The sequence below is a fragment of the Alexandromys fortis genome, unplaced genomic scaffold, assembly GCF_014885135.2.
Source record: "Alexandromys fortis isolate MF-2015 unplaced genomic scaffold, M_Fortis_MF-2015_v1.1 scaffold_9, whole genome shotgun sequence".
In the NCBI taxonomy this organism is placed as follows: Eukaryota; Metazoa; Chordata; class Mammalia; order Rodentia; family Cricetidae; genus Alexandromys; species Alexandromys fortis.
In genome coordinates this window covers 6929952-6957088 of record NW_026067892.1, presented here as the reverse complement: position 1 = coordinate 6957088, position 27137 = coordinate 6929952, and the positions used below count along the sequence as shown (strand labels likewise).

The window sequence follows — 27137 nt, the reverse complement described above, 5'->3', positions numbered from 1 at the left end:
GACAGATCCTCCATGGTGCAGGCAGGGCCCCCAGCCCTGCCAACTTCACACCTGGACTGCTGGCCTCCATGTCCATGACCCCATGAGCTTCCCCTTTCTAGTTCTTTTGTCTTTTGTCTTTTCGTCCTCTGCTGGGTTCGAACCCAGGGCCTCACAAACACCAGGTCAGCCCCTCTCTCTCTGCAGAGAATAAACTCTAGGCCACTCAGGTGCCATGCTCAGTCATGTTGGTGGGACACAGCCCAGGACCCACCTGTCCTGGAGAACCTACAGTTCTCTGTGGAGCCTCCATGGCTGTAAGTGTGGAAGGCCTCAGGGTATGAGTAAGGCTGACTTTTGGTGGTCATTTATCTTGTTTATCCACAATTCACGAATTATATGTCCTTCCGTGAGTATCTCACTCAAGCTACGGGGTAGTCTCTTAGCACCTTGCCCTGACTGGGGACTAAGAGACAGCTCACATCACAGGGTGGCAAATCTAGCTGAGAGCTCACTGGACAGGGTGGAGTCCATGTTGAGGCTTTGCTGAATCCTCACTAGGGACATTGTAGACAGTCAACACCTTTGGGGAGTCCTTGCCCCATGAGGGTAGGGCAACTGGAGCTGGGAGCCAGGGAATGGTGGATTCTGTTGGGCATGTAGCTAGCCCAAGTGTCCCCTTAGCGTTAGGAGAAGGCCCAGTGTGGTACATGCCTGGGGTAAGACCTGGTTGGGCACAGACACTGGGGATCTGGCAGCAGCAAGGAGGTTCAAAACCTTTATTGGGCCAATGGGTGTGTGACACAGGGCTCTCAGGTCTGATCTGATATAGGAAATATGGGCAGAGAAGGGCAGGGCCCTGGGCAAGACTGGTGCAGGCCAGCAGACAGCCTCAGAAGGGAATGTGGGATGCATGAAAAGGAGCGGGGAGAGTGGAGGGGCAAAGGCAGTGGGGGAACTCTGGGGTCCTCCAATGTTCGAGAGCAAGGTATAGTAGGATGGAGAAGTGGGAGGGAACACCGAGGGAGCTGAAGAGGGCAAGGGGGCTTGTGTCCAGAGTCCTCCTGTCCTGACCTTGGGAGAAGGGCTTCACTCTCCAGGAAGACCCAGTGTACAGTCCTGCATGGACTGGCCGAGCTGGGGTCCTGTTAGCACCACAGAGAGGAGATGGAGGAGGGATGGGTGGGCACGGTGGGCAGGCGCTAACAGATCCAGCGGATGAACCTGTCAAAGAAGCTGGGCTGGGCCAGACTGTCAAAGTCTTTCTCCCGGAATATGGCTGCCCTGTCACCCAGGCTGATCTTGGTAAGCACATCCATGTCCACGTCGCTGCCCACAGCGATCACGGTGGGCACCACATTCTGCTTGCGCATGGAGTGCACCGACTCCTCCAGGCTGTCATTACCCGTGACGCCATCCGTGAGGAAGACAAAGGAGAGCTCTGCGTGACGCCGCGCCCCGCCCCGTGCACCCCGCACCACATTGTTGATGGCATGCACGATGCCGGCACCCACGTGAGAAAAGGAATTGAGGTAGTCAGTTCTCTCCAGTGCCTCATGGATGGTGGTCAGGTTGTAGGTCAGTGGGAAGGCCACCTGCTGCTGATTCTGGCTGCCGTACTGCAACAGGGCCATGCGGGCGTTGAGCGGGTCATCGTCCCTCCGTGCCAGAGTCAGGCGCCGCGATACCTCCTCCACGAAGCGCCGGGCCTTGTGGAAATTCTGCTCGCCCAACCGCTCCGAGCCATCCAGCAGGAAGACAATGTCCACAGGCCGCTGTGTGCACTGGGCCACATATAGCTCTGCAGGGAAGACGTAAGGTGGGCCCGGGCGTGCAAGGGGTGGCCAGCTCGAGACTCATCCCATCTCTGCCTACACTTTGCCCACTGGATCCCAGATCATGGGACTTTGGGGCTTCACCCACAGCCACAATGGACCTCAGCAGAGCCGTCTCAGGTGATGTAGTTGGCTCAGGCTCCTTTGGGACTGTCTCTTAAGTGGTCCCAAACTAGAGGACTAGAGATCTGACTAGAGGCCAGAAGATCCATCTTTTGTCACCAGGCATGTCTCAACATAAACCAGCTACCTTTGGGACCTTCAACAGCACAAAGACCACCTTCAGCCAAGGATAAAGTTACTCACATAACGACCATCTTTGTCGGGAGGCATGACAGGGCCTCTGGATCTGACTCCCTCTTCCAGGAACCACTTACTTCTGAGCTGTCTGTCTGAGTCACACATTGCCCAGGAAGAGAAAGGGCCCGTGTGTCCTGGCACTCACTGTAGCTTTGGTATGCTGCTAGGGTATGACTGAAGGAGTCCAGGTAGGCCCTTTGTGGCCTCACTGACACCAAGAGATGCTTTCCTCTAGGGGATGGTCATCAGCCCTGACACGCAGTACTATGGAAGCTGAGGCCACACTTACACCGCCACGCACGTGTCAGAGACCACCGGCTAGGGCCTGGCTCCCTATTCACCGGGCATCCATCTAGGCTCTCCTTAGAGGAAGATGAGCTTGGCTCACCTGTACATGCTGCCATGGCCCAGCCATTTGGGACTTTAGGGAATCTCATTGAGAATAGCCTGACTCCAATCATGTATGACCACAGATATTGAGGCAGGCCCCAGCTGCCAGAATGCTTACTCTCCACCCCACCCAACCCCAGTGGTGCGTGAGGGTCCATCCCTGTGTATACTAGCCCAGCTTGCCATTTGACCACAGCAATGCATTAAGTTACAGGTTTCATCTTTTTATAACATGTTTAACATGGCTCACTCCCCCTGAGACTGAGCCCTGAGCCAGGGAGTGCCTGCAGATAGGGTCTGTCCTTTTACAGAGCTTGCTAGTCACATAACTTATTTATTGTCCCTTCACCATCCCTGGGATCTGCTCAGATCTGCTCAGAGTGTCTAGAAACTTGTTTCTGGGAGACAACTGGACTTCTTAGCTCCTCATAACTGACAGGCACCCTCACAGCTACTACCGCAAACTCAGAGGCAGACATACAGTAGGGGTGGTTGGCTTGGGGACTTTTTTTTCTTAACATCAACATCAATAGGGCCTGGGGGAAACCAGGAAAGGCTGGTGAAGATCCATTTGTGATTGGGAGTTTGGGGACTCGGGGATTTCTGTGTTCCATGTCTGTGGGGGTCCTTTCTGTGACCTCACAACAGAGAGGGATGCCATCCTCCCAGGAGGATAAGTCTCAGCCTGGGCTAGAGGGGCACAGACAGGAACGGGACATTAGTCCAGCCTGACAAGGTCCCTTGAGCCCAGTCCTCACACTGGGGAGAGGATGCCTTTATGGTTCTCGGTCACGTGACTGAGGGTATCAAAAGCCCTGCCTTTTGGATACTCTCATGATGCCTTCATACATCCAGAGACCTGGCTGGGCATGCAGGTGTTGGGGGCACACTGGCAGACCTGCTCTGGTACCTCTGGTACTTTGATTTATTGGGCATGACAGAGGCGGAGGTATTTTAAGGCCCTTGTTACATCCCTATGGTTTTGCAGGCCATAAACACATACCTGCCACCAAACATGAACACCAAATCAAAAGCAGGAAAGGAGGGGACCTTCCCAAGCACTCAGATGGCACCCCATCCCAGTCTGTGCTTTCAAACACAGGATAGCTCAGGTTGACTGAGGCGGTGTGCTCAGCCGAAAGATTCCCAGAAGTTTACATCTCAAGAACCTCAATATTAATGCCCTTTATAGTCCTTTGCCAGATGTAAACTTCTGGGGTTTAAGGTGGGCCTTCAATCCAATCATTGATGTCCTTGTTTAAAAAAAAAAACAGGAGCGAGGGGAACAAAAGAGGAGGGGACACAGACACAAGAGAGGCTATGGGAAGACGGAAGTGACAGTGGAGTAGTATGCCCATAAGCTAAGGATGGCAGCTCTGCCAGCGGCTGGAGGGAGTAGGAGGGGCCCTCCAGAGAGAATAATGGTAAAGACTTAGACTCTGGCCTCAGGACTAGGAGGGCAGGTCCCCATTGCCTAAGGCCTAAGCTTATGGTGGTAGCCCTGGGAAGCTATAAGAATTGAGGGGTTAGCTCGGGCTGTCTGCTCATGGTGAACCCCGGGGCTTTAGCAGAGTGTCAGGGCACTCTCTGGGTCCCCTGTGATATCCCTGTGCACCAGCTTAAAGGTGTCAATAAACAGCTGCATCCAGTCCTGCCGCTCGACCCCTGTGGAGAACTTGGCCCTCTCGGCGGTGTAGACCATCACAGCCACCAGCTGGGAGTAGGCAGATGGGTTCTGAGTGAACTCCGTGGCGTTTAGCAATTGCTGGATCAGGGGGATGGTCTTGGGGAAGGTAGGGTCCGGACCCTCTTCCGTGCGGAGGAAGGTGACCGGGGGCTTGCTGCCAGGCCATGGTTCATCTGTAAGGGAGTGTCCAGAGAAGACTTTAGGGGCTCCAGTGGATATGGCTGGCCTCCAGCCCTCCTTAGGCCTCTGACCACAGACAGTAGTTAGGACCAAAGAGACTGAGCCAGGGAGAGATTGAGCAGGTGGTGGTATCTGGCCTAGGCGGGAGGCCTGCTGGGGAAAAGAAGCTGAGAGCAAGCAGCACAGCCCAGGAGACTTAGCCTTGTAGCAGTTTGGGGGTGTCCATAGAGCTCTAGGGAAACTCAGCATGGAGCATTAGCGCCCAAACCCAACTGAGAGACGTGCACAAATCTTGTAAACTCCTCCAGTTCAGTGCTCTGTCTCGGCATCCCTAGACGAGTCAGCTCCGGAAAGCGCCCACAGACAGAACCACACTGCTGACACTTTGTCCCAGACATGATCTGCTTTCCCAGGACCTGTCCTTGAGGGTCCAGGATAGTGGTGTAGACATCATGGGTGAACAAGAGCCTCTCTTCTTCCCTCCTCTCCTTCCTCGCCACCTCCCCCTTCTTCCCCGACTCTTATTTTCTCTTCTCTTTTTGTATCTCCATCTGCCTCTTTCTCTCCATCCCTTTCTGCTTCTGTCCCTTTGTCCTATCCCCTCCCTTTGTGCCTCTATTTCTCTTTTTTCTTTCTTTGTTCCTTCCTCTCTCCTTTGTTGCATCTTCCTCTCTCTGCCTCTTACCCTCCCCCCTTACTCCTCCCTCTTTCTGGCTTCCAGCGCCTGCTGGATGAGAAAGGATGACTCAATGGATGTCATGGCCAAACTCACTCCCTTTTCTCTGGTAACCAAGGAGCCATGAGGAAACCCAAATGTGTCCATCACAGGACTAGGCCGCAGGACCCCAGGCCTCCCTGAGGACACTCCCTTCTCTAAAGGCTCTTGTTTCTTTTCTCCACAACTAGTGCTCAGGTCTCACTGCAGTCTTTGATGCCATGGTTGTTACCAATTTTCTCCCAGCAGTTTTGAGCTTGTCAGACACTCTCAGCAGTCCCTAAGGACTGACCCCATGCCTGGCCTGAGGCAGGCTTCTGGGTGGACAGGGCTGGCTACTTGGCTCAGAGGGTCAGGGCTATGTCAGAGTTGGAAGTGTGTTGTTAACACTGTATTCACATCAGAAATGCTCACAAGGACGCTTACCCACGACTTCACTCGTAAAGACACCGCCTACAGTCACTGTGTCCCCAGACACCATACCTAATTCACCTTGAAATTACTATAGCAGTGAATGCAAATTGCTTTATAAGGTCAGTAGAAGGGGGTTAGGGAGCTGGGAAATGTGGGGGGACCTAGTAAAGAGCGCTTTGTGGGGTCCTAAGCTCTTAGTGTAGGCTGCCATCCCCAATTCCTCCTGGTCTCGCTACCCTCCAGAACTGGTGTGCCCACAGGTAGAAACTGTCTGATCCTGGCCCCAATCCTGGAGCCACTGCACCCTGCCACCCACAGTCACCCTATACAAGCCAGACACAGATATCACCAAAAAGGAAGATGCAGAGAGACAGCTCTTTGAACACAGAAGCAAACTCTCCTCCATAAAGCATGAACTGACCACATTCAGCAGGCAAAACTGAGGTAGACCAAGAGCCAGGGCTGTGCCTCAGGGAACAAGGCTCACCCAACAATAGAACATCAACATGACTGACCATCGCTTTCAAAGCTAAAGAAACTTCATGAGTAGTCACCAACGAACAAGCCAGTGACAAGATTCAACACCTCCTGTCCTGATGATGAAGCTCAACAAGGGGGAACTTTCTACTCCTTAAAGACAGCCACAGAAACGCAGCTGGTGTCACACTTTGGACGTTTCCCACTACGATCAGGAGCAAGACTCAGGGACCAAGGTCCAGCTTCTGTGTTGTGGGGATGGAGCCATCTATGGTATCAGCCTCCCTTACACAAACCTCACTAAAGGTTTACATCCTGTACAATACTGCGCTACAGTCCAACACCAAAGGTACAGTTCACTTGGGAGCTAATCAAGGTGCCAGGAGCTGGGGTTGGGGGTCTCCCTGCAGACAGAGCCCTAGCCTTTGACCAGAACTGGCAACTTGAGGCCCGTGCTCTGAGCCTCACACAATCCTCCCCCGGGTGGCTGAGGCTGAGAGTGTTTTCTTGGTAAAGATCTCTGCTGAATAATGTGAGACCCTGACTCCCAGTCCACATGGTCCCTTCTGTTAGGTGGTTTCAGGGCCTGTGCACATGCTCAGTGGCCACCTTGTCTTTGGGAGGGGCCAAGAAAGTTGAGACTTTGCAGGCCATCAAAACCATCCCACCCCCTACTTAATGCTCCTGGGAGGGGCAGGGCTTGCAGAGCAGACTGCAAGGCTCGAGGCCCTGGGGCATCTCCCTGAGGCTCTTGCCCAGTTATTCAGCAGCAGTGTCTGGGGAGGTATTAGCAGGGACTCTCAGCACATCAGGGACCCCCTCTACGCTCCCTTGGGAGTAGCAGCTCAGGTTCCAGCCTCCTACCACAAAGGGCACAAAGGCAGCCACAGGGTTAGAAGCAAAGCCACTACTGGTGGGCAGCAGCATGCTTGCCCCCACTCCCCATCTTACACCAGCCATTCCACCCATCAGTTTTAGGGCTGTATCTTTTGGCAAGAGCTTGCCAGGCCCTGGCAAATAGATGGTTCTAGCTAAGTCTGTCCAGGGCCTGGCCCCTATGGACCAAAAGGAGAGTCCCCAGTGGTAGGAAGACTTCAGACTCTTGCATGAGACTCGCTTTGTCTTCAAGTGCCTTTTTCGTCAGTGGCCAAGTGTCAAGCACAGCCAGGCCAGCAGTCTCTGCCCAGATGGTACCATACAGGGGTTCAGGATGACACTATATGCTCCCAGGAGCCAGTCCTCACCCTGAGCTCCTGACTCTACCATGCCAGGGGTGAACTTCAAGGGTTTCTCCCCAAGGAAGCACCTCCACAATGGTACACCCTTGAGGCTGCACAGTTCCTTGCAGCATCCCTGGCTATTAGAACAGGAAAGATGCTGGGCCTGCTCTGCTTGTCTGGGGTTAGGGTCTCAGGCACCCGTGTTACCTGTTTGGCAGGGAAGTTCTGGACACACGATCTGGGGATCTAGAAGAGAGAAAAGAGAACAGGTCTTTATTAGTTCCTGCTGGGCCCTCAGTGGTCACCTACTAGCCTGCTAGGGGTCACCACTCACCTGGGCAAAGGACATCTTCCATGTCATCGATGAACTTCTCAGCCACCAGGTCAGAGAACAGTGTCATGTTGCGCACCTGCTGCGGCTTGTCACAGGCGATGGAGTAGAGGTTTTCACTCTCGTGCGTCTCATGGAACATGTCACCAATGCCGATGGCTGTCACGGTGACATCTCGGTCACACAGGGCCCGGAGATTGAGGTCATCATCGCGGGGGTCGTGGCGCCCATCTGTGATGACCACTGCGAACACCCGGGTCTTCTGGCGCCGGCTCTCCTTGATGAGCTGATTGTAGGCGAACTTGAGGGCAGAGGGCGTCCAGGTGCCACCGGCAATCCACTCGAGGTTTTTGACAGCCTCCTTGAAACTGGATAGGGAGTTGACTCGTTCGTCGTCCAGACGGATGGCCTCAAAAGTGCCCTCGTGGCTGTACTGCACCACACCCACACGTGTGCCTACAAGGGTACAAAAGCGGGAACAGTGTCTACCAGACTGTTTTCCCACCTTGGTGACCTGGGCTTGGCCACCTTGAATGAAATCACAGGCGAAGCCATGATCCTGGCTAGAGGCAGGGATCTGGTTTCTGCCTCAGGGTCCTTCATGGCCTTCACTGACCTGTCTCAGACTTGGGGTCCTTGGCAATGGCGCCTAGCCTGTTGACCACATTGATGACGAAGTTCTTTTCCAAGGTGAAGTTGGTGTAGCCAATACTCTCAGAGCTGTCAATGACGAAGACCACATCCAGGGCACCACAACGCTTCTCACAGTCTGGAAGTGTGTGTGTGGATGACAGGGTTAGTAGGTAGAGAGGGGGAAGACCCTTAGGGTACAGGGCCAGGGATACCCTGAGTGATCCCGCCCCATACACTCCATCCCTCCTGCACTCTGGCACTAGGCCGACTCACCGCAGCACCCGCAGGTTTCCCTCACATAGGTCATGACGTCACATTCCTGCAACACAGCCCCAGTGGGTGCATTTAGGCAGGGAGCACCTGCCATCGCATGAGAGCTTCCATAGGAGCCCCTGACCCCGTGTCTGCTGGTGTCTCTGCCAGTATGTGGAGTAGAGAGGTACCTACATCTCCAGCTTTGCCCTATGACCTTACCCATGCCAACTCCATCCACTAACTCCTACCCTATGGTCTTGTCCTTGCCAACCTGATCACTGCTGACTTTGCCCTCTCAACCTCCTGCCAGCCTGATTCATCTTCTGACCTTGTCCCTGGTCAACCTCAAACCTATTGGCTTTGACCTCTGCCTGGATGCCTGCTAACTTTGCCCTCTGAGCTCCTCCTCTGACTTTGCCCTGCCAAACCCCTGTACTTGACGCTCTTGGATTTTGCTTTTCAGAAGAGAGAAGGACACTTAAAAACAAGGGTCCTGACTCCACACTACGTGACACCTACCGTGAGACCAGGGTCTCCAGGAGGGCCAGGTTCTCCCTGAAAGACAAAGGACAGCAGTGAGAGGTGAGACTGATGGGTTCAAGTTGCTCCTGGTACCACCACTCAGTGTGTACCGACTCACGGGCCCACTAAGGGCAGAACCAGGACGCTCTGTGTACATCAGCCTGGCTGGCCCAGGAGCTATGAACCTAAGGGACAGAGGTGGCTTACTTCAGGTCCTGGGATTCCTCTTGGTCCTCGAGGTCCAGGTTCACCAGGGGGACCAGGATCAGCCTGTGGGGAATAGGGAAGTAGACTCAGTATAGCCCTGGCAGGTCTCTTTGCCCCAAAGAAGTATTGATTCCCCTGTCAATGGCTTTTGCTGGGAGTACAGTGGCATGAAGGACTGCATCACCCATTTTATCCTGAATCTGATATCACCCCAGGAATGTTCTGAGCTGCTCTTATCAGAGCCTGGTAGGCAAGAGAGAGTAGAAGGCCACCGAGGAACACAAAGATAGTAACAGGATAACTCACGCTGCTACATCCCAGGGTCATCTAGTCACTCTGTGTGCCTAATCTACCTACCCATTTATTCATGACCTGTCCACCAGCCACCACTGAACTGCCAACCCCATCCATCCATCCGTCCACCCACCCACCCATCATCCATCCACCCACCCATCCATCCATCCATCCATCCATCCATCCATCCATCCATCCATCCACCATCATCTGCCACCCGTTCTTATCTGTGCTGTCTTGCCCTCACTGTTCCTCCTGCATCCATACATCCATCTAGATACCCAAGGGTGCTAGGGACATGGAAGTGAAGACGATATGGGCCAGGCTTGTGCCAAAGGACCAGTAGGAGGTGATGGCTGAGGATGGGGTGAAGAGTAGAAGAGGCCTCTGAGTCTGACCATTCCCATCAAGGGCTTGGTGCCAGACAGACTGGGTGTTTTCCCAGGAATCTCAGGCCCTCCTCATGCGCTAGCCCGTTGCCCTGGGCATAGGATGGTGACACTCACTGGCTCGCCTTTGTCTCCCTTCCTTCCAGGTGCTCCTTTCAGGCCAAAGTCTCCTCGGCCTCCCTGTGACACAGGACACATGTTAGTTGTGGGCAGTGGGTGGCATACACCCACCCACCCCACATGACAGGACCTCCCACAGACTTCCAGGAGCTTGGAGGTAACACAAGCCACACTCAGACTTCAGCATTTTCAGGGAAGCCCTGGGTTTTGTTTGGAAAAGGACACAACACAGGAACCACCACCAGTTAAAGCCCAGCCAGGGCTCATGTGACTTGTCTTGGGTCAAGGACATGCCCGAAAGGTGGTTCCCAAGTGGACATGGCATGCAGGACTTCCACGACCCCACCAGGAAAAGGCTAACCGGGACAAGACCCCCAAGTACCTCAGGGCCTGGTGGGCCGGGCTCTCCTTTTTCACCCTGTGAAGCAAGCAAAGGTCAGACAGGTGGCTCAGTCACAGGCCCCAAGTCTAACTACAGGCAGAGAAGCCCACCATCCCCTGGAGCTGGGGTCACCCCTCATGATTTCTTGCATATCAGAATTTGTATAAAAGCTCACACACACCTCAGGTAAAGGCCACAGAACCCACACATGCTGAGCCAATCCTGAGCTATATCTAACCCCTGGTGTCTCTGGGTGCTGGCTGGATCTGCCTTTGCACCAAGTGACAGGTGGCCCCCGCCCCCTCCCTATTCCTAGTCCCACATCGAGGGAACCACAGAAGCCTTGGGGCCCAGTCCACAGGGTTTTCCTGGGTGTTCTTCTTCTATGCCATGACTCACGGGTGTTCCTCGGGGTCCTGGGTAGCTGAATCCAGGCCTTCCAGGATCTCCCTGAGGGAGAAGGTTGAGTTAGTTGACATGACTGAGGAGGAGGTGGTATCCGAATAGTGCAGATGAGGACTGGGGTTATCTTGTGTAGGGTGGAAATACAAGGTGTGAGCCTCGCCTTGCTTGTCCTCCTCTGGACGGGAGTGTGTGCGATTGGTGTGCCAGATAAGCCAGGGGCTGTGGCACACACTCGAGAGGCCACTAGGATCATGCAGTACCCAAATGGCTGCCCACCCCTCAGGACCCTGCCATCTTCCCAGAGGTCATTGCTGGGGAGGGCAGACGACAGGTTGCATGGTCTCCAGTCTCACTAGGAGCTGGGAATAGGAGGCTCCCTGGAGGCCTCTCTCTTCCTCCGGGCCTCCAAGCTTCTCCTGAGACTTTCCTGTTGGGTTCCTCCACAGGCAACTGCTTTGGGCCCCATCCCATATCGACCGGAGGAAGGGATGTACCTTGGGACCTGGCTGTCCTGAATCTCCACGGGGTCCAGCATCACCAGGGTCTCCTCGAGATCCCTGAGGGCAGGAGAGCAGTCAGAGGTGGCCTTATCACCTGAAATGGTGATGACCTAACCTACTTTGACCAGCTCGGAGAAGATGGTAGGTCTTGGCACCAGGGCCACCACCTTGCCTGGGGTTAGGGGTTGGGATGAGTGGGAAGTAGGTAAATATGGGTTTGTAGGACTGTGGAGTAGGGTGGGAAGTGGGTAGGAGGTCTGGGGCAGAGTTGGGAGTAGGCTAGGGGCCTGGGGGCAGAGTTGGGAGTGGGCTAGGGGCCTGGGGCAGAGTGGGGACTTGATAAAGGGTTGGGGGGAAGGGTAGGGAGTAGGGAGTCGTGGAACAAGATAGGGGACAGGTGGAGGGTTGGAGTGGGTGGAGAAGTTAGGGATTAAGAATGGGGTTAGGAGTGGGTGGGAGCTGGGGGGCAGGGTGCTGTCATGGCCTCAGAGCTTCTGGTGTCCTGCTACCAACCTGTTTTCCGGGCTCCCCAATAGCGCCCTGGGGACCTCTGGGTCCAGGTAAACCTCTGTCTCCCTGAGAAGAAATGCAGTGTGGGGAAGACAGTGAGGTGCTGTGGTCTAATACATCTACAGAGTCCTGACCTCAACCCCATGGTTCAGGGTGAGGTCAACCTGCCCTGGGCCCACTGCCCACCAGTGGTCTTGCCTTATCTGGATCTATGAGAAGGTTAAGTGGGGCAGGAAGACTATGGGGCACAGTTTCCTCCAGCCTGGCCTTTGTTACTCCCTGTTGTGGGTATAGCCTCTTCCACCCTGGCCTTTGCTCCTCCTGTCCTGGAGATAACCCCCTTCTGTCTGGTATCTGCCACCCCTGCCTTGCATACCTTGGCTCCTTTGCTGCCAACTTCTCCAGCCAGGCCTCGGGGCCCCTCAGGACCAGGGTCTCCCTGTGAGAAGACAGGTCTGGTCAGGCTTTGCAGGGTGTAACTCCGAGTTCCCCTCTCCAGAGGCAGTATTAGGGGGATGGGGTGACGGGGTTAGAGGAACGAGCTATTCAGTCCACTAGGACAAAGACACCGGTGTGCGAAGGGCGGTGTCAGAATGGCAGTGTCCTTCCTCCTGACATCCCCTCATCCCCACAGACCTGCTGAGATCACTCCAGGGGCGAAGGGACCCTAACCAGCTCAGAGGAGAACTCCTTCACCGCCATCCACTGTGGCAGTGGGAGCTGCGGGAACGTGTATGTCTACCGTGGAGATACTGGAAGACCGAGCAGTATGCAGCCTAAGTAGTTGTATAGGGCACATATAGGATGGACAGTGCCCTTCCAGAAGCCCCGCAGACAGCTGGGAGTGGGAGCTTGCCTGTATGGTTCTTACCGTCTCAGACAGTGCAGGGACCAAAGCCCCTCAGCTTTCTGGGGAGAGTCCAGAGCAGACCCCTTGGGTCCTTACAGAGCAACTCACCTTCTCCCCCTTTGGACCGTCACTGCCTGGGCCGCCCTTGGTTCCAGGATCTCCCCTGCGTCCCTGCAGAGAATGGACGTGAGGACGAGGGAAGAGTGAGATGGCCGGGAGGGCCACGTGGGCCACCTGTAGCCCTGCTCTCCCTAGGACTCTGGGGACCCTGAGCCTGGTGTTGCCTCCCGATGATATCTGCTTGGGGTTGTGGCTCTGTCTTCATACTGCTTCTGTGTCAGCTTTGTCCCAGTCGGGGGAATCAGGGCTAGGTGTGGGGGTGCTCCTGGTCAGGCTGGAAGTCCTGGTCAATGGCTGGGATGTGGCTTGGATAACCAGTATGGTCATTCCTGATCATTCCTTGACTAGGCCTCCTCAGACTGTCTCTTCTAAGGATCAGCCCTGGGATGGGGTTCCTAATGCCATGTTCAGCCCTGGGGAAGCTTTGTAGGGATGGCAGTAAAAGGGCTGACGGGCAACAGAGAGTTCTGCCCATCCTCAGTGCCATTTGCCAATGGTCCTTCATCAACCTTGCTGCCCAAAGTGGTGCCCCAGAGGTGCCCCAGAAGAGCCCAAAGCAGGGGCCTGGTCAGGCTGAGAGACTTCGGGTAAACTCACGGGTTCTCCTTTTGGTCCACGGGGGCCAGGTGCTCCCTTGCCTCCTTTCACTCCGGGACTTCCAGGAGCTCCGTTGTTGCCTTGGTATCCCTGTGTGGGGCAGGGACAATTCAGCAGGGCTGGGAGCATGGCTAAGGGATGCACCAGGGCCGGGACATGATGTCTTCCTTAGTCATTCTGTACTGTCCCTCCCCACACGTGTGAGGGCATAGAACCGTGTGGATCACATCCTGGGCAAGGGTAGTGAGCAGGCCAGCAACTCACCTTGCTTCCCTTATCTCCAGGATCTCCTGGTGGTCCCCTGCGTCCTGGGCGGCCAGCGTCCCCCTGGAAGGGTTGGGATGACATCAGCTTTTCACATAGGCACTGGGCAGTGGGGCAGGATCATCTAAATTCCCTCATGTCCTTGGATCACGCAGAATGCCAGGCATAATGGGGGAAGAACTTGCCATGGTACCCAAAAGACCAGCCCATGAGCCCAGTGTAAAGTCTGCTGCCCCCTCTGGGGAAGGGGCCCTATGTGAGAGGCCCTGGTGACGGCAGGATTGCTAGGGAGGGGAGTCAAAGGAGGAAGCAGGCAGAAGGGGCATGGTCTGGTCTCCTAGGGAAGGCTGCCTATTCTGTGGCTAAAGGTCTAGGCTACCAAGAGCAGTGGGGGGGGACGACACAGGGTCTCTGCCAGATTGGAAGGGGAGGTGGGCAAGCTGTGCCACAGGTGACCCTGCTCTTGAATAGTGAATCTGAGGATGGGACTTCCCTGCTAGGCTTCACAGCCTGGGCTGTCCCCTCACCCCGGTGTGAGCTGGCATAGGGAGTCCCAAGGCAGGGATTCCTGAGGGTGGTGACAGCCTGTTCTAGAGCTACTAGCCAACTCCTTACCTTGGCACCTTGGTCTCCTTGCTCGCCTGGGCTTCCAGCTTCTCCAGGGTATCCGTCAGGGCCCTGAGGGAGATGAGAAAGGCTTCTCTGAATGCTGCCACAGTGGACTGTGCTTCCCATGGGTCAAGAGCCCTGACACAGAGCCCTCCCCAGAGCTGCTGCTCACTCAGGCTTTGAGGTCCTGGCTCCACAGGAACCATGCCTAACACTGCCCTCGATGGGCATCCAGGTTTCAGAACTTCCCAGCCTAGGACCACGAACTCCACCTGGTCTGGAAATTGTGTATGTCCAAGGGTTGGCTCATAGGCTCCTGGGGGGGGGTTGGGACCCCAAGACTAGAAGAGCTCCAGACTGGGGTGAAGACCAGGCAGGGAGAGGTTGGGCAGAAGAGCGAATCCAAAGACTGGCTTCCAGCCCAGCCTGGTCGCCATGTCCTCTGAATGATGTTTCATGTGATAGACAGGGAGGATGGTGAAGTTACCCACCCGACTTCCTGGGTCTCCCTTGCAACCTGGAGGTCCAATGCGGCCCAGTTTGCCCTGAAAGAAGAAGAGGGAATATCAGAGGGTAGATCTGGGGGTCTACACTCATCAGTGATGGCGCCACTCAGACTTTGTATGACAGGGCCAGCTGTACCCTAGTCAGAGCACAGAATGGTGAGGTGATTCCCAGTTTGCTGCATTCTGTCTCTATGACAGAATCCCAGGACCAGCGTGTGTGTGTGTGTGTGTGTGTGTGTGGTACGTATCTGTGCGAATAGACTTATGAGCATGTGGGGAGAGGCAGTGGCTGGCAGTTGGGGTGGGGCTGGGGACTCTACCTTCTGTCCATCAGTTCCATTCTTGCCAGCTAGGCCGGGGGCTCCCTGGAGAAGACAGAGAAAGGACTGGTTAGTCCCAATCCTTTCCTTCGGAGCAACATGGCAGGGCACACCCATCCCTTCAGGCTTACCTTCCGACCATCTGATCCAAATTCACCCTGTGCATGAGGCAAGAGAAGTGTTAGTGAGTTTCCAAGCTTCACAGACACTGTTGTCTTTGGGGTGCAAATGTAGATTCCCCGCAGCCCAAACATGAGGCCAGAAACCTAGGTCTGCCTCCAGGCAGTAGGGGGGGGGCTAGGTCTGCCTCCAGGTGTGTGTGTGTGTGTGTGGGAACCTTGGTCTGCCTCCAGGCAGTGTCGGGGCGGGGGGTGGACCTAGGTCTGCCTCCAGGCAGTGGGAGGGACCTTGGTCTGCCTCCAGGTGGGGCAAGGGGGGGGACCTCCATCTGCCTCCTGTGTGCTGTCAGGGCACAGTAGCTCTCTATGTCAACCTACCTTCTCTCCCTTGAAGCCAGGCACACCCTAAGGGCAGAAGGAAAAGACAGTGTGTTACCAAGGGCATGCCAGCGAGTGCAGTGGGACCCTGGAGAGACAGCTGCGAAGGACAGCCGAGACCCAGCAGTGACTGTCATGCCTAGAGATCATATGTGGGTCCTGAACACATGCTTGAGAGAGGAGGGGTCCAGCTGGATGCATAGTTTTGGAGTGATCTTCAAACTGTAGAGGAATTCCTCTTCTTTGGCAACAGGGGCTGGGCTGTGGACGTCCCCAAGGGCAGGGGGGGTAACTGACCCAAACTGACCTTCCTCCACTTCCCTTCCCCAATCCTAGCCCTAGGTAGGGAACTTGCCTTGGGTCCTGGGAATCCGATGGGGCCTTCGATGCCAGGGTCTCCCTGTGAAGAAGGAACAATGAACCTTGGGTGTGACCCCAACCCTGGAGGTGGGGAGAGTAGCTGGGAGTCGGGTCAGGGGCCAGAGGCTATGTGGGGACCTTACCTGTCGCCCCTTTTGTCCAGGCTCTCCTGGCTCTCCCATGTTGCCCTTGGCACCCTAAAAGTAGAGGACAGGGTAAAGGGTAAATTGAGGCAAGGGAATCCTGTCATCTGCGAGAGGTGGTATGGCAGAAGCTGTTGGTCCCTCCCCAGGTAGGAACATCTTAGGACAAGGTCAGATGCCCCTGAGAGCCCTGGTGGTCCCCACCAGGCTCTTGCTGACTCTTCTCCGAGTCTTGATGACAGCTCTCCATGAAGCAACACTGAAAATGGGGCTGAGCAGCTTCTAGCTGGGGATGCTGGGGCTCAGGACCTCTGTACCATAGCCCGGACCACAGCTGACCCTGGGCTCTCCAGAGACCAGCATGGCACTCATGGGACATTAATTCCTCTTGAAGGGGATTGGCATAGGTACGACATGGATTGACAGAACTAGAAAGACTGGAGCTTCAGAAAACCACAAAAAATTAGACTCCCAGGGAGCTAAAGTTTTAACCTTACACACACACACACACACACACACACACACACACACACACACACACACAATAAAGGCACCAATTTGTTAATATCCTTCCACTTTAAATGCAAAGGGACAGAGAAGAAGTCAAGAGGCAAAGGAAAGAGGATGGAGGAGATCAAGCAGAGCAAGGGGTCAGATATCCTGCAGGTCACAGCTGTGCTCTGCTCTGAAGTCCCCGGGTCACCCAGGGGCTTCTGTGTAAGTGGTAAGGTGGTCCTGTAGCAGGGTGGGCATGACTCGTGGTCAGGACTGGAAGAAGCCAGACCAAGGTGCGGCTGGCGCAGGAGACACCTCACCCAGCCACCCGCTGCTGTAGAGGTTCTCACTCACTGCACTCGCAAAGAGTGTGAGGATGCGCTACCTCCTTTCTGAGCCTCTGCATGAGACTGGCGTCATCTCCTTCCTACCCCTCTGCTTTCTGACATGTGAATTGCTGGTTAAAGACGCTAAGGTAGTGAAATCGGAAGGGCTTTATTTTACACAGCTCTGTTGTTAGGAAAATACCAGGTAGCCATTCAAAGCAGAGTCCTCAAAGCCTAGAATCAAATAAACCTCCAAGTGGATGCCTCTTGTCAATCGGCAACCACGCCACTGACAGAAAGGAACCTTGCTTGCTTACTTCACAAATGAGTTTTAAGTGGCATATTGAAAAAAAAAACTTCTTAAATATTTCCTACTTTTCTCAAAATACCATTTAAAAAAGAATGGATAAAATCCGAAGTTTAGGTTTTCCAAGCTTGGAAGTGCTGAGTCATCCACAGCCAGCTGGCCTTCATTGTGGAATTCCCGCAGGCCAGGGGCTTCCTGAAGCACGGGCCACACGCTCTCCAGGCCTCTTACCTTCTGTCCTCGGTAGCCCTTGGGTCCATGGGGCCCAGGAATCTCCAGGCAGCTCACTTTGTAGCACTGGAATGAGGCAGACAAACAGCAGGTCAGGTTGGTGGGTCAAGTCCCCGGCTGGGTATGGACTAGGGTCAGGCATAACCTCAGACTCTCAGAGGAAGCTCCAAACACCCATACAGACAAGCAGAGTGGAAGGAAGGACCAGACACAGGGTACTAGATAGGTGGGGGCCGGTGATTAGTCAAATCATCTAGCCAGGTTTGGGGTAAGAGAGGCTGCGATGAGCAATGGCAGACAGTAACAAGGACCAACGAGCTCTGGTCATGGCTAGGCACCATCTGTATACAGGGACTGATTTGCTGTTCTTGGAAGTAGCTGCTCTAGGATGGCTTGTTTCCACAGAAGGAGTGGGGTGGGACTTTGGGTACCCAAGGCTGTAGGACCCCGAGACAGGTACACGGCTTCCAGTCTGGGTTGGATAAAGCCCCCAGTCTGGGACATGCCTCAGCTTCCCCAGAAGTCATGTGTTTGTTAGAGAACTCTAGTACCAGCCCTCTAGGGATTCAACAGCCAGGATTGGATTAGGGATGGAATAGGGCTTCATGCAAGCTCAAGAGTATCTGGCCCCATGGAGCAGGTGGACGCCAGTCTTTCTGCCGCTCCGGTCTGCTCGAGGCCCTGGGCAATCAGGAGTGCGGCGTTGGCCCTCTGCTGGGTCAGCAGTCTTGGTTGTCAACAGGCAGCATAAGCTGGGCTGTAGTGACAGGACAACTCACCTCTCCGTAGGCTTCATGTTTCTGCAGAAAAGACAGAGACCGGATTAGCCTGAGCCTGGGGACCTGGGAGATGCTTCCTGAGTCTGGTTGGGGATCGTGGACTTCCTCCAACTGCCTCACTCACAGGGGGATCCACTGAACTCTGACTGCTGCCTCACTGGTGAGTGGACACTATCCTTAACCTCTGCCCCGGCGCTCACCATGACCTTGATGATGCGGTTGATGGTGTCCTGGTCAATCTCAGTAGAGTCAGGTCTCATGGTGGCGTAGTTGTTGCGGTAGAGCTCATGAGGGGTGTTAGCGATGTCCCGCAGGCCTTGCTCGTTTAGGTTCCTGTTCGGGGCCACAGCAAAAAGCCGGATGCCCTCCTCACGGGCCCGCTCGGCCTGCATTTTGATGCCCCCACACGGACTGCCTGTGACGTGGCCGTCGGTGATGACCACAGCAAAGTGGACCACCCCTCGGCTTCCGTGCTGCCGGATCTGCTGTGTCATGTTAGCCAGGGCACAGTCAGTAAAGGTGCCCCTGCGGAAGGAGCGGATGCCTTGGAGGCTCTTAGTGAAGGAAGCCCGGTCGCTGCCGGGTGGGCTGAACACCTCCACCTGGTCCGAGAAGTGCAGGCCACCATAACGCCAGCTCAGGGCCACCTGGTCCAGGTAGAATTCATTCTGCAGCTGGCTGATGAACTGCGGTACGAACTGCTGCATATGATAGAGCAGGCTGTCTGTGGGGGACTGCATGGCCACGCTCTCCGACGTATCCAACACGAAGTAGACATTGACAGGGCAGTCGGCCTTCTCTGGAGTTGGGGGCAGGGGGGAGGGGCGCGACAATGTTAAACCCATCAGGGCTTGCCAAGTCGGGGCTAGCCCACCCTCACCCTATGAATACAGATCTGTCCCAGAACTCCAGAGCCCCGCCCAGGTACCTGGACAGTTGTTGTTCCTGTCGGTGGTGGAGATCTCAGGAGAGATGACTTCCTGCTGCTGAGCATGGAGGACTCCCAAGAGCCCCCCAAGCAGGAACACAGAAAAAGAACCCTGGAGCATCTTGACAGCCGTCATGTGCCCTGATGTCCTGCAATAAAACAGGGGACCATTTACAGACACCCCCACAAACACATGGCTGCCCTCCCAGGGTGGGGTGCACATAGCTGGTAATTGCCTGAGGAAACAGGGGCCTCCATGTTATCACCCCACCCACAGGGAAATAAATGTGGCTCTCCAACTCTGTTGCCTGCAGGGCTCAGTTCTAGGCTGGATTCAGACAACCAGCCTTTCCCTTTTGTCTGGGGGCAGAGTACACATGATTGGATCATTTGAGTGGGTTGGAAACACCAGGGAGCATGTCTCTTTATACATCCCTCTCCGGGGCCTGCATTGGGAATAGGAGGAGGGAGACACACGCCCACTTGACTACTCCATGGGCAGGTCCTAGGCTCAGTGTGAGACCCGGGCATACCCGCTCCCTATAGCCTGATCCTCCTTCACGTGGGCGTTGGTGTGGACTGAGTGGGTCAGGGTTAGTCAGGTACAGTGAATTTTAGTATGACTTTCCACCAGGTGCCAGCAGACTAGGGGCAGCCTTTTCCCTTCTGTGGATGCAGCAAAACCTCTGGACTCTCTGTGGCGGTGCTCCTGGGGAGACTGTGTCCTAACTTGTCATCTGGGAAATTTCTTCAATCACAGAAAGAACTCTAGATTTCAGATGTTACAGGATTTTAGTTGAAAAATAAGTAGCATCAGCGAACAGCATACTCAGTGCTAAGGTTGGAAGGTATCAGGTATTGCACACGCACTTGTAATCCCAGCATTTGGGAGTCTGAGACAGAAGCCATGAGCTCAAGACCAGCTGGTCTACATAGCACGATCCTGGCTCAAAAAAAGATGAAACAGACTATATAGGAGTGTGGTAGTGTGAATGTAATTGGCTCCCATAAGCTCATAGGGAGTGGCTATTAGGAGGTGTGGCTTTGTTGCAGTAGGTATGGCCTTGTTGGAGAAAGAGTGTCACTATGTGTGTGGGGGGGTGGGCTCTGAGGTCTTTAATGCTCAAGCTACACCCAGTGACTCAGTTCACTTCCTGTTGCCTACAGATCAAGATATAGAACTCTCAACTCTGTCTCCAGCACTATGTCTGCCTGCACATCTCCCTTATATAATATGCCACAGTATTTGCATATAACTTATGTATATCCTCCTATGCACTTGAAATCATCTTTAGACTGGTATTTATGTTTAGTACAATGGAAATTCTATATAAATACTTGTTATATGACATTTAAAGACACTGACAGGGAGTAAAAGGTCTATCAATATTTAGCATGGACACTATTTTATTTTCAATCTGTGATTGATTGAATTTATAGATGAGGAAAAAGTGAATACAGAAGGCTGACCATTTATCATTTCAAAACATAACTAGGGCTGGAGAGATGGCTCAGAGGTTAAGAGCACTGCCTGCTCTTCCAGAGGTTCTGAGTTTAATTCCCAGCAACCACATGGTGGCTCACAACCATCTGTAATGAGAACTGGTGCCCTCTTCTGGCCTGAAGGGATACATGCAGGAAGAACCCCATATACTAATTAATAAGTAAGTCTTTAAAATAAAAAAAAACAAAAAACATAACTAATACATATTCAAATTTTTATTTTATTTTTATTTTATGTGGATAGGTATTTTGCAAGCATGCATGTATGTGCGCCACATGTGTGTCTGTTTTTCCCTTACTTTTAAAGAACAATTTGCTAGAAACAGGCTTCTTGGCTGATAGTGTTTTACCTCCAGCACTTTGACTGTATTGACCCTCGGCCTCTGGCCTTAAATGTCCATGAGAAATCTATCAGTAAACTTGTCAAGGCTCCTTTGTACTTGACGAGTCTTTTTTTTTTTTCTGCCTTCAAGATGTCGTCCTTGGGGTTAAATTATGATGGGTCTTAGTGTAGGCCTCTCTGAGTTCATCCTGCTTGGAGTTTGAGCTTCTTGGATGTTTATATCAGTGCCATTAATCAAATCTGTGAGGTTTCCTCCAGAAATCATCTCTTCAAACTCTCTGCTCCCCACCCTCTCTCCTTTTAGAAGACTCCTATAGAGCTTTTGCTGATCTCAATGATGCTCCATGGGCCCCCTAGGCTTGTTCACTTTTCTCAAGAATTCTCTTTCCACAGGTTGACTATTTCCCTTCTTCTGTCTTCAAGTTCACTGATTCTCTCTTCCAATTGTTCAGATATGCCTCTGACTCTCTCTAGTAAAAAAATTTATTTCAACTCTGTACTTTTCAGATCTTGTCATTTATTTTTAGTTATTTCTGGCTCTTCATTGACATTTTCATTTCATTCATACATTATTCCCCAAATTTCTTTATATCCTCCATTAGTTCTTAAGGCATTTTAAAGATGACTATTTTAAAGTCTTTGTCGAGTAGACCTACCACTGAGTTGCTGTCATATAGAGGTCCTAGTGATTTATTTCTTCCTTTATCGGTCAGGCACTCTACCACTGAGCCATGCCTCCCCTTCTTTCTTGGTACATCTACTGATGTGACAACTGTTTATCTGCCGTTGCAATTCTCTCCCATCCTGGAAAGCGTCATTCTTTCACGTTATGTGTGACAGTTTCCTGAAAACTGGAGGTGTGAGTCCAATAACGGAGCAGCTCTGGACCTCAGAATCTCCTTCTCTCTGATGGCTTGACTTTTTTTTGTTTGTTTGTGTTTTACTGTTTCAGGCTGCCTCTGTGACAAGAATCAGCCTGAGTAAAACATAAAGCCTTCTCAGGCTCCTTCTGATCCCCCCCACCTGCCCCTGTCCACGGGCACCTGCAGAAACTTTCTAATTTCCTCTGGTCATGTCATGGCTTTGTCATGGATGGCTCCAAAGTGGGAACAGAGGAGAATAAGGGGAATAAAGTTTCAGTCCTGTAAGTCCTTGGAAAGTCATGTTGTCCAGACAGGAAGAGGATTGCGGCAATGGGAGGTAGACACAATAATGCCCAGGTCAATAGCTTTGCCAAGACAGACGCCCAAAAATGCATCTTCTTCAGCCTCAGAGAAGTGAAGTTAGATATCAGTAACAAGGGGAAACTCGGGAAATCACAAAATTGTGGAAATTAAACATTATGCTCTTAAAACAATCCACAAATAAAAAAAACCCACAAGGGTTGTGGAATATTAGTTTGGGATGGGTTACATTTGTTTATGCTATGGAATATTTGTTTAATGATACAAAGATGTGTTGCATTCCTTTGTATTGCATTTAGTTCTGTAAAGCTGTGTTACTTTGCCTGTCTAAAACACCTGATTGGTCTAATGAAGAGCCACATGGCCAAGAGTGAGGCAGGAGAGGGATAGGTGGAGCTCCAGGCAGAGAGAATAAAGAGAGAGAGGTGTGGGGGGGAGTGAGAAAAGAAGGAGACAGGATGCCAGGGGCCAGCCCCCAGCCATCCAGCCACCCAGCCGCCCAGCCGCCCAGCCACCCAGCTACACAGACAGCTACGGAGTAAGAAGGAAAGAAATATAGAAGAAAGGTAAAAAGGTAGACAGGATAATTTTTAAAAAGCTGTCTAGAAATAAGCCAAGCAAAGGCTGGGCATTCATAAATAAGAGTAAGTTTCTGTGTGTGATTTATCTGGGAGCTGGGTGGTGGGCCCAAGGACCAAAGAGTTAAAAGAAAAAAAAACCCAATTACATTTAAAATGAATAAAAACCAATAAATTCCAAAATGTACACAGCAGAAGCAATGCTGAGAGGGGAGGCACACAGCTGTAAGAGCCTACACCAAGGCTAAGAAAGAGCTCACATCAACAGCCCACCTTACAGTGAGTGGAGAAAGGACAACGGAATAAATCCATGGGGAGTGGGGAATAATAAAGATGAATACAGGAAAACAAGATGCATATTAAGGAAAAACAGAGAAAGTCAATGAAACTAAACCTGACACTTAGAAAACACAAACAAAAATGACAAAACAGCTAGATCAACAAAACCTTTTTGAAGAAAACTCTAATCATAGATGAAAGTGGAAACACACTAACCAGTTCTATACACCCATTTAATATTAAAAATAACTACAGAGCAGGATTGGGGGTGTGGCTCAGTGGTAGAGCATTTGCTTAGCATGCATAGGTCCCAGGTTTGAGCCCTAGTGTATACAAGTCTCTCTCTCTCTCTCTCTCTCTCTCTCTCTCTCTCTCTCTCTCTCTCTCTCTCTCTCAGTGAAACCAACCAATCAGGAAATGACAAGTGGTAGGGATATGACGCAAAATGAAGCACAAGGTGGGGACCTCGTGCCCTGTTGATGAAAGTGTAAGGTGGTGAAGCTGGTGTCAAAACCTTGATGGTTTCTCAAAAGATTATAAACTGAACTGCCAAAAGTTATGACTCTTCCACTTCTGGTACGTCTTCATGCATTCAGAGTACATAAACAGAGATTTAGTCCTTCCCCTCCCTCTCCACGGTCTCACCACATAGCCAAGCAGTTAAAAAAGAAAGAAAGAAAGAAAGAAAGAAAGAAAGAAAGAAAGAAAGAAAGAAAGAAAGAAAGAAAAGAACATCTATTAGGAACACAGGGAAACTGTGGCCGGGCAAATCACCATAAGCTTACAAATGGCCAGTGACCAGATAACTTTGCCTAACTGAGGCAGAGCAAACCCACAGCAAGGCACACCAAGATGGACGGATCAGCAGAGACCAAAGGACACAGGTTCTGCCCCGCTTCTTCTGTGGGTGTCTGAAAACACATGGCTCTAGGGGCTCCTAGAACTGAGCCCCCCACTCTATGATCGTTTCCCTGTCTGCCACATGGACTAGGAAGGTACCCCACAACCCCTGTCTATTTGTGGGGGTTCCCTAGATTCTTACACTTTTCATAAGCAGAAAGAGACACGGCAAGGCTGACTTATTGAAATGTGGGACCATGAAAAAGGAAAACAAACGCATAAACAAAACCACACTAGCCATCTGCGTTCTAGGAAGCATACCATCCCCACATCTTAGCCCGGTGCTTTGGGTGGTGAACAGCAATCTACACTGTGTATCCAGGCGCCCAGACTCCCTGCTAGCTGAGACCAGCAAGTGCTTCTAAGTCTGACCTTATCTGCAACCAGAAAGCAGAACTCCTCCAGGAGGGTATGGCTGGTGTCTGCCAGGGTCTGTGAAAATTCCCAGTCCCTCTCATCCGGGACTCTGAGAGTCCTATCAGAAAGCCCCTGGTGCCCAGTGTTTCCCAGGTCCTGCTGAGAGGCCCCTTCCAAAGCACAGCTGCCTGGATTTGCTGGCAGAACACTGCTGGACAGGAAGGAGCCCACTCTCCAGCAGACAAACTGCCCAAGTGGCAGCAGCAGCCTCGTTGGCTTCTTCCAAAATCTGTGCCGGCTCCCTGACACCATTTCATTAGAGAATTTTACTGTTCCCAAGACTAACGCACAGTCCTCAGTATGGCTGCTTTACACCCCCATATTCAGCTCCCCCGGTCTGGTCTGTGGCACTTGACATCACCTGTTTCCTGGAATCCTAGGTCCAAGTACAGTTCCTGGCCCTACCTCTTCTCTCTAAGGGACCGCAGATACCTGCTTTACTGCCAGTATTTGTAAGGGGAATTTTCAAGTGCCCCCTTTCTTTTCTTCTTGCTAAGTGGGTGCTGGCCTCAAAGCTTGAACTATTTAATTGGAAAAAAACCCAGCAGGTTAATCCTGAACCTCAAACCTTCCTTTTAGGTACCTGGTCCCTCTGTGGCACTGGCTCCATGTCTTCAGGTGAGCATGGGGATAGTCCCTGAACACCCAGGCTTCATGAGGGCTGTTCTGTGCTGTTCTGTCTAGGGAAGGTGTCTCTACTGTTATCCTCTGTGCTCCAGGTGTGCTCCAGGGAGTCCCAGGGGTGGGATGGAGCCGAGAGTGACAGATATTATTAACTTGGGTCCCCCTCATCTTAGGGTCCCTCAGCTCCTGTGTTTCTTCCAAAGCACTAAGGAGGTTCAGTGTGAGGGTTGGTGTCTCCTTGAGAGCATCTGGCTTGCCCACCCATTGGACCTGAGACTCCTCTGTAGACCACAGAGCACCCTTGAAGTCCATCTGAGGAGCTAGTTCAAGTGGCAGCTACCTTCCCCAGGAGGAATCCCCTTTCCTCGGGCCTGCAGAGAGGACAACAGGGCCCGTGTCCAAGTCCAGGTCACACCATGTCCTCCCACTGAGACAATTTAGGTTCCTTAACCCTCAGGAGATGTCCTCCAGGCCAGAGATAACTCAGACCTGCTAGAAATGGCCATGGGTCTGACCAGATGCCAGGCACTCTGTGGACTGGGGAAGTAGGGGGAGTCTGGGCCATCAGTGGTCAGTAGAAAGCTGTGGAGTTCAGACCAAGAGGAAACCTGCACACCAGCCAGGCTATGTACGGCATAGACTAGAGGCCAGCTGGATACTAGAACCCTGGGCTGGACAGTCAGTTTGGCTAGAACGGTGACCCCTGAGAACTCAGCCTCCACCGTACACCCCTGAGGTGCAGCTCCTGAACCCTGTTCCTCCTCTCCCCCAGTCAGGCTGGACCCCACATGAGGCTTACCTGACTTGGCACTTCCAAAAAGAGGCCATCTGGGCACTTCCGAGGAGAGGCCCGGTCCTGACGGCCCGAGATGCGGGCGCCGAGTGGGTAGGAGGGAGGGGACCGGGACTGAGCGGGAGGGGACGAAGCCAGAGGCCTCCCACTTTAACCCTGCCCCGGGCGGGCGGATGCCTGGGAAGCACGACCACCGGGAGGCGCTGCGGCCCCGCGGATGGGCGGGGTCAGCGGGTGGGGATGCCGGAGCCACTAAGGGGGAGCGGTATAGGGGGGAGCTAGGAGAGCTGGAGAAGAAGCTGGGGGAGGGGAGGAAAGGGAGGCGAGGAGGAGGAAGCGGCCAGCACACGCTGCTGCAGCGGTGGGGCTGGACCCTGTCTGCACTGTAGTACCTGATGGCGTTTTTTCCTAGCAAATTTTTGGGCTGACAGGTCTCCCAGATGTTTGCTCAAGTTCCTTCCTCACTTCCCCAAAGGAAGGGGGGCCAGGACTGGCCTAGTAGGAGCTACTCCCACCCTGTTGGTCCGTGGTTCTCCCCTCCTCCACCCACCCTCCCCGAGTATCCTAATTGAAGTTGGGCGGGATGTGGAGTTGAGCTCCCAAGCGCAGTGAAGGGATCCACACAACGCGCGTATGTCTTTAGGGTCCCCTGTACGGTGGGTTGTTCTCAAGGCCCTTGGGAGTTGAAAGGGCCCCAGGAAAGGCAAGAGGACCTGTCATAGAGGTAGGAGGGGGTGAGAGGACCTTGACATTGGCATATCACCCCTTTCTACAAGAATCCCAAAGGTGAGCTTTGAGTGGGTCCTGCTCACGTCCCTGGCAGGCAGGGTGAATAAGCGGGCAGTGGCTAGAGTTCCGGTTTTCCAGCCTGGAGTAGGTGTGGCTCAGAAGTAGCTCAATTCAGGATAGTTCTTGAGGGAGAAGAGTAGCTTGCTTCCCATGAGAACTGATAAAATCTCCATAAAATGTCCGCTCTGTTATCCTCCCCTCCCCCGTCCTGTGTCCAGTCCCTTGTCCCAGGAGGAGCTACTTTTGGTAAGCCCACACTGGATGTGGCTTCCCTACGGAGATTTTGATATCTCACCTCCGAGAAGTTGGCTGAAGGCGCCTTTACAGTTTCTTGTGTCCTTGTTCCTAGCAGTGGTTGGGGAACAGCATTTCTTGTAAGGAGGAAGAAAATGCCACTAAGGCCATGTCTTGAGAACTGCCCCTACAGGGCCCAGCCTTAGCTACCTGCCCCTATCCCTTCTCCTTTGCAGTTCCTAGAACCCGGAACCCTGTCTAGACTAGCATCATGGGCAGCACCAGCTATGGCTGTTCTCTGCTCTAGAGGCCTTTTGAGTGGGTAGGGAGCGACTAGAGCCAGAGGTGTGAGCATGCATATGACTGAGTGTCTTGTTTGTGGTATTTGCATCTGTCTGTCTGTCTTTCTGTTTGTC

At 53.0% G+C, this 27137-nt stretch overlaps 1 protein-coding gene across 2 annotated transcripts; it reads right to left on the bottom strand.

Annotated features, from left to right (window-relative positions):
• Positions 1-744: 744 nt before the first annotated feature.
• Positions 745-25872, bottom strand: Col6a2 (collagen type VI alpha 2 chain). 2 transcript variants are annotated; one of them, XM_050138535.1, is made up of 28 exons: positions 25705-25872; positions 19078-19226; positions 18350-18948; positions 18150-18170; positions 17371-17436; positions 16012-16065; positions 15864-15908; positions 15509-15535; positions 15143-15169; positions 15012-15056; positions 14677-14730; positions 14192-14254; positions 13577-13639; positions 13313-13402; positions 12704-12766; positions 12122-12184; positions 11749-11811; positions 11230-11292; positions 10730-10780; positions 10331-10366; positions 9946-10008; positions 9146-9208; positions 8936-8971; positions 8435-8480; positions 8145-8297; positions 7532-7984; positions 7405-7443; positions 745-1780 (listed from the first exon to the last, which is right to left on the bottom strand). In XM_050138535.1, exons 1-28 carry the CDS (start codon positions 25731-25733, stop codon positions 1182-1184), a joined length of 3123 nt encoding a protein of 1040 aa, XP_049994492.1. In that variant the 5' UTR covers positions 25734-25872; the 3' UTR covers positions 745-1181. The 2 variants fall into 2 exon arrangements, with proteins under 2 accessions (XP_049994492.1, XP_049994501.1); XM_050138544.1 differs by lacking the exon at positions 745-1780 and adding an exon at positions 2708-4364.
• Positions 25873-27137: the final 1265 nt, after the last annotated feature.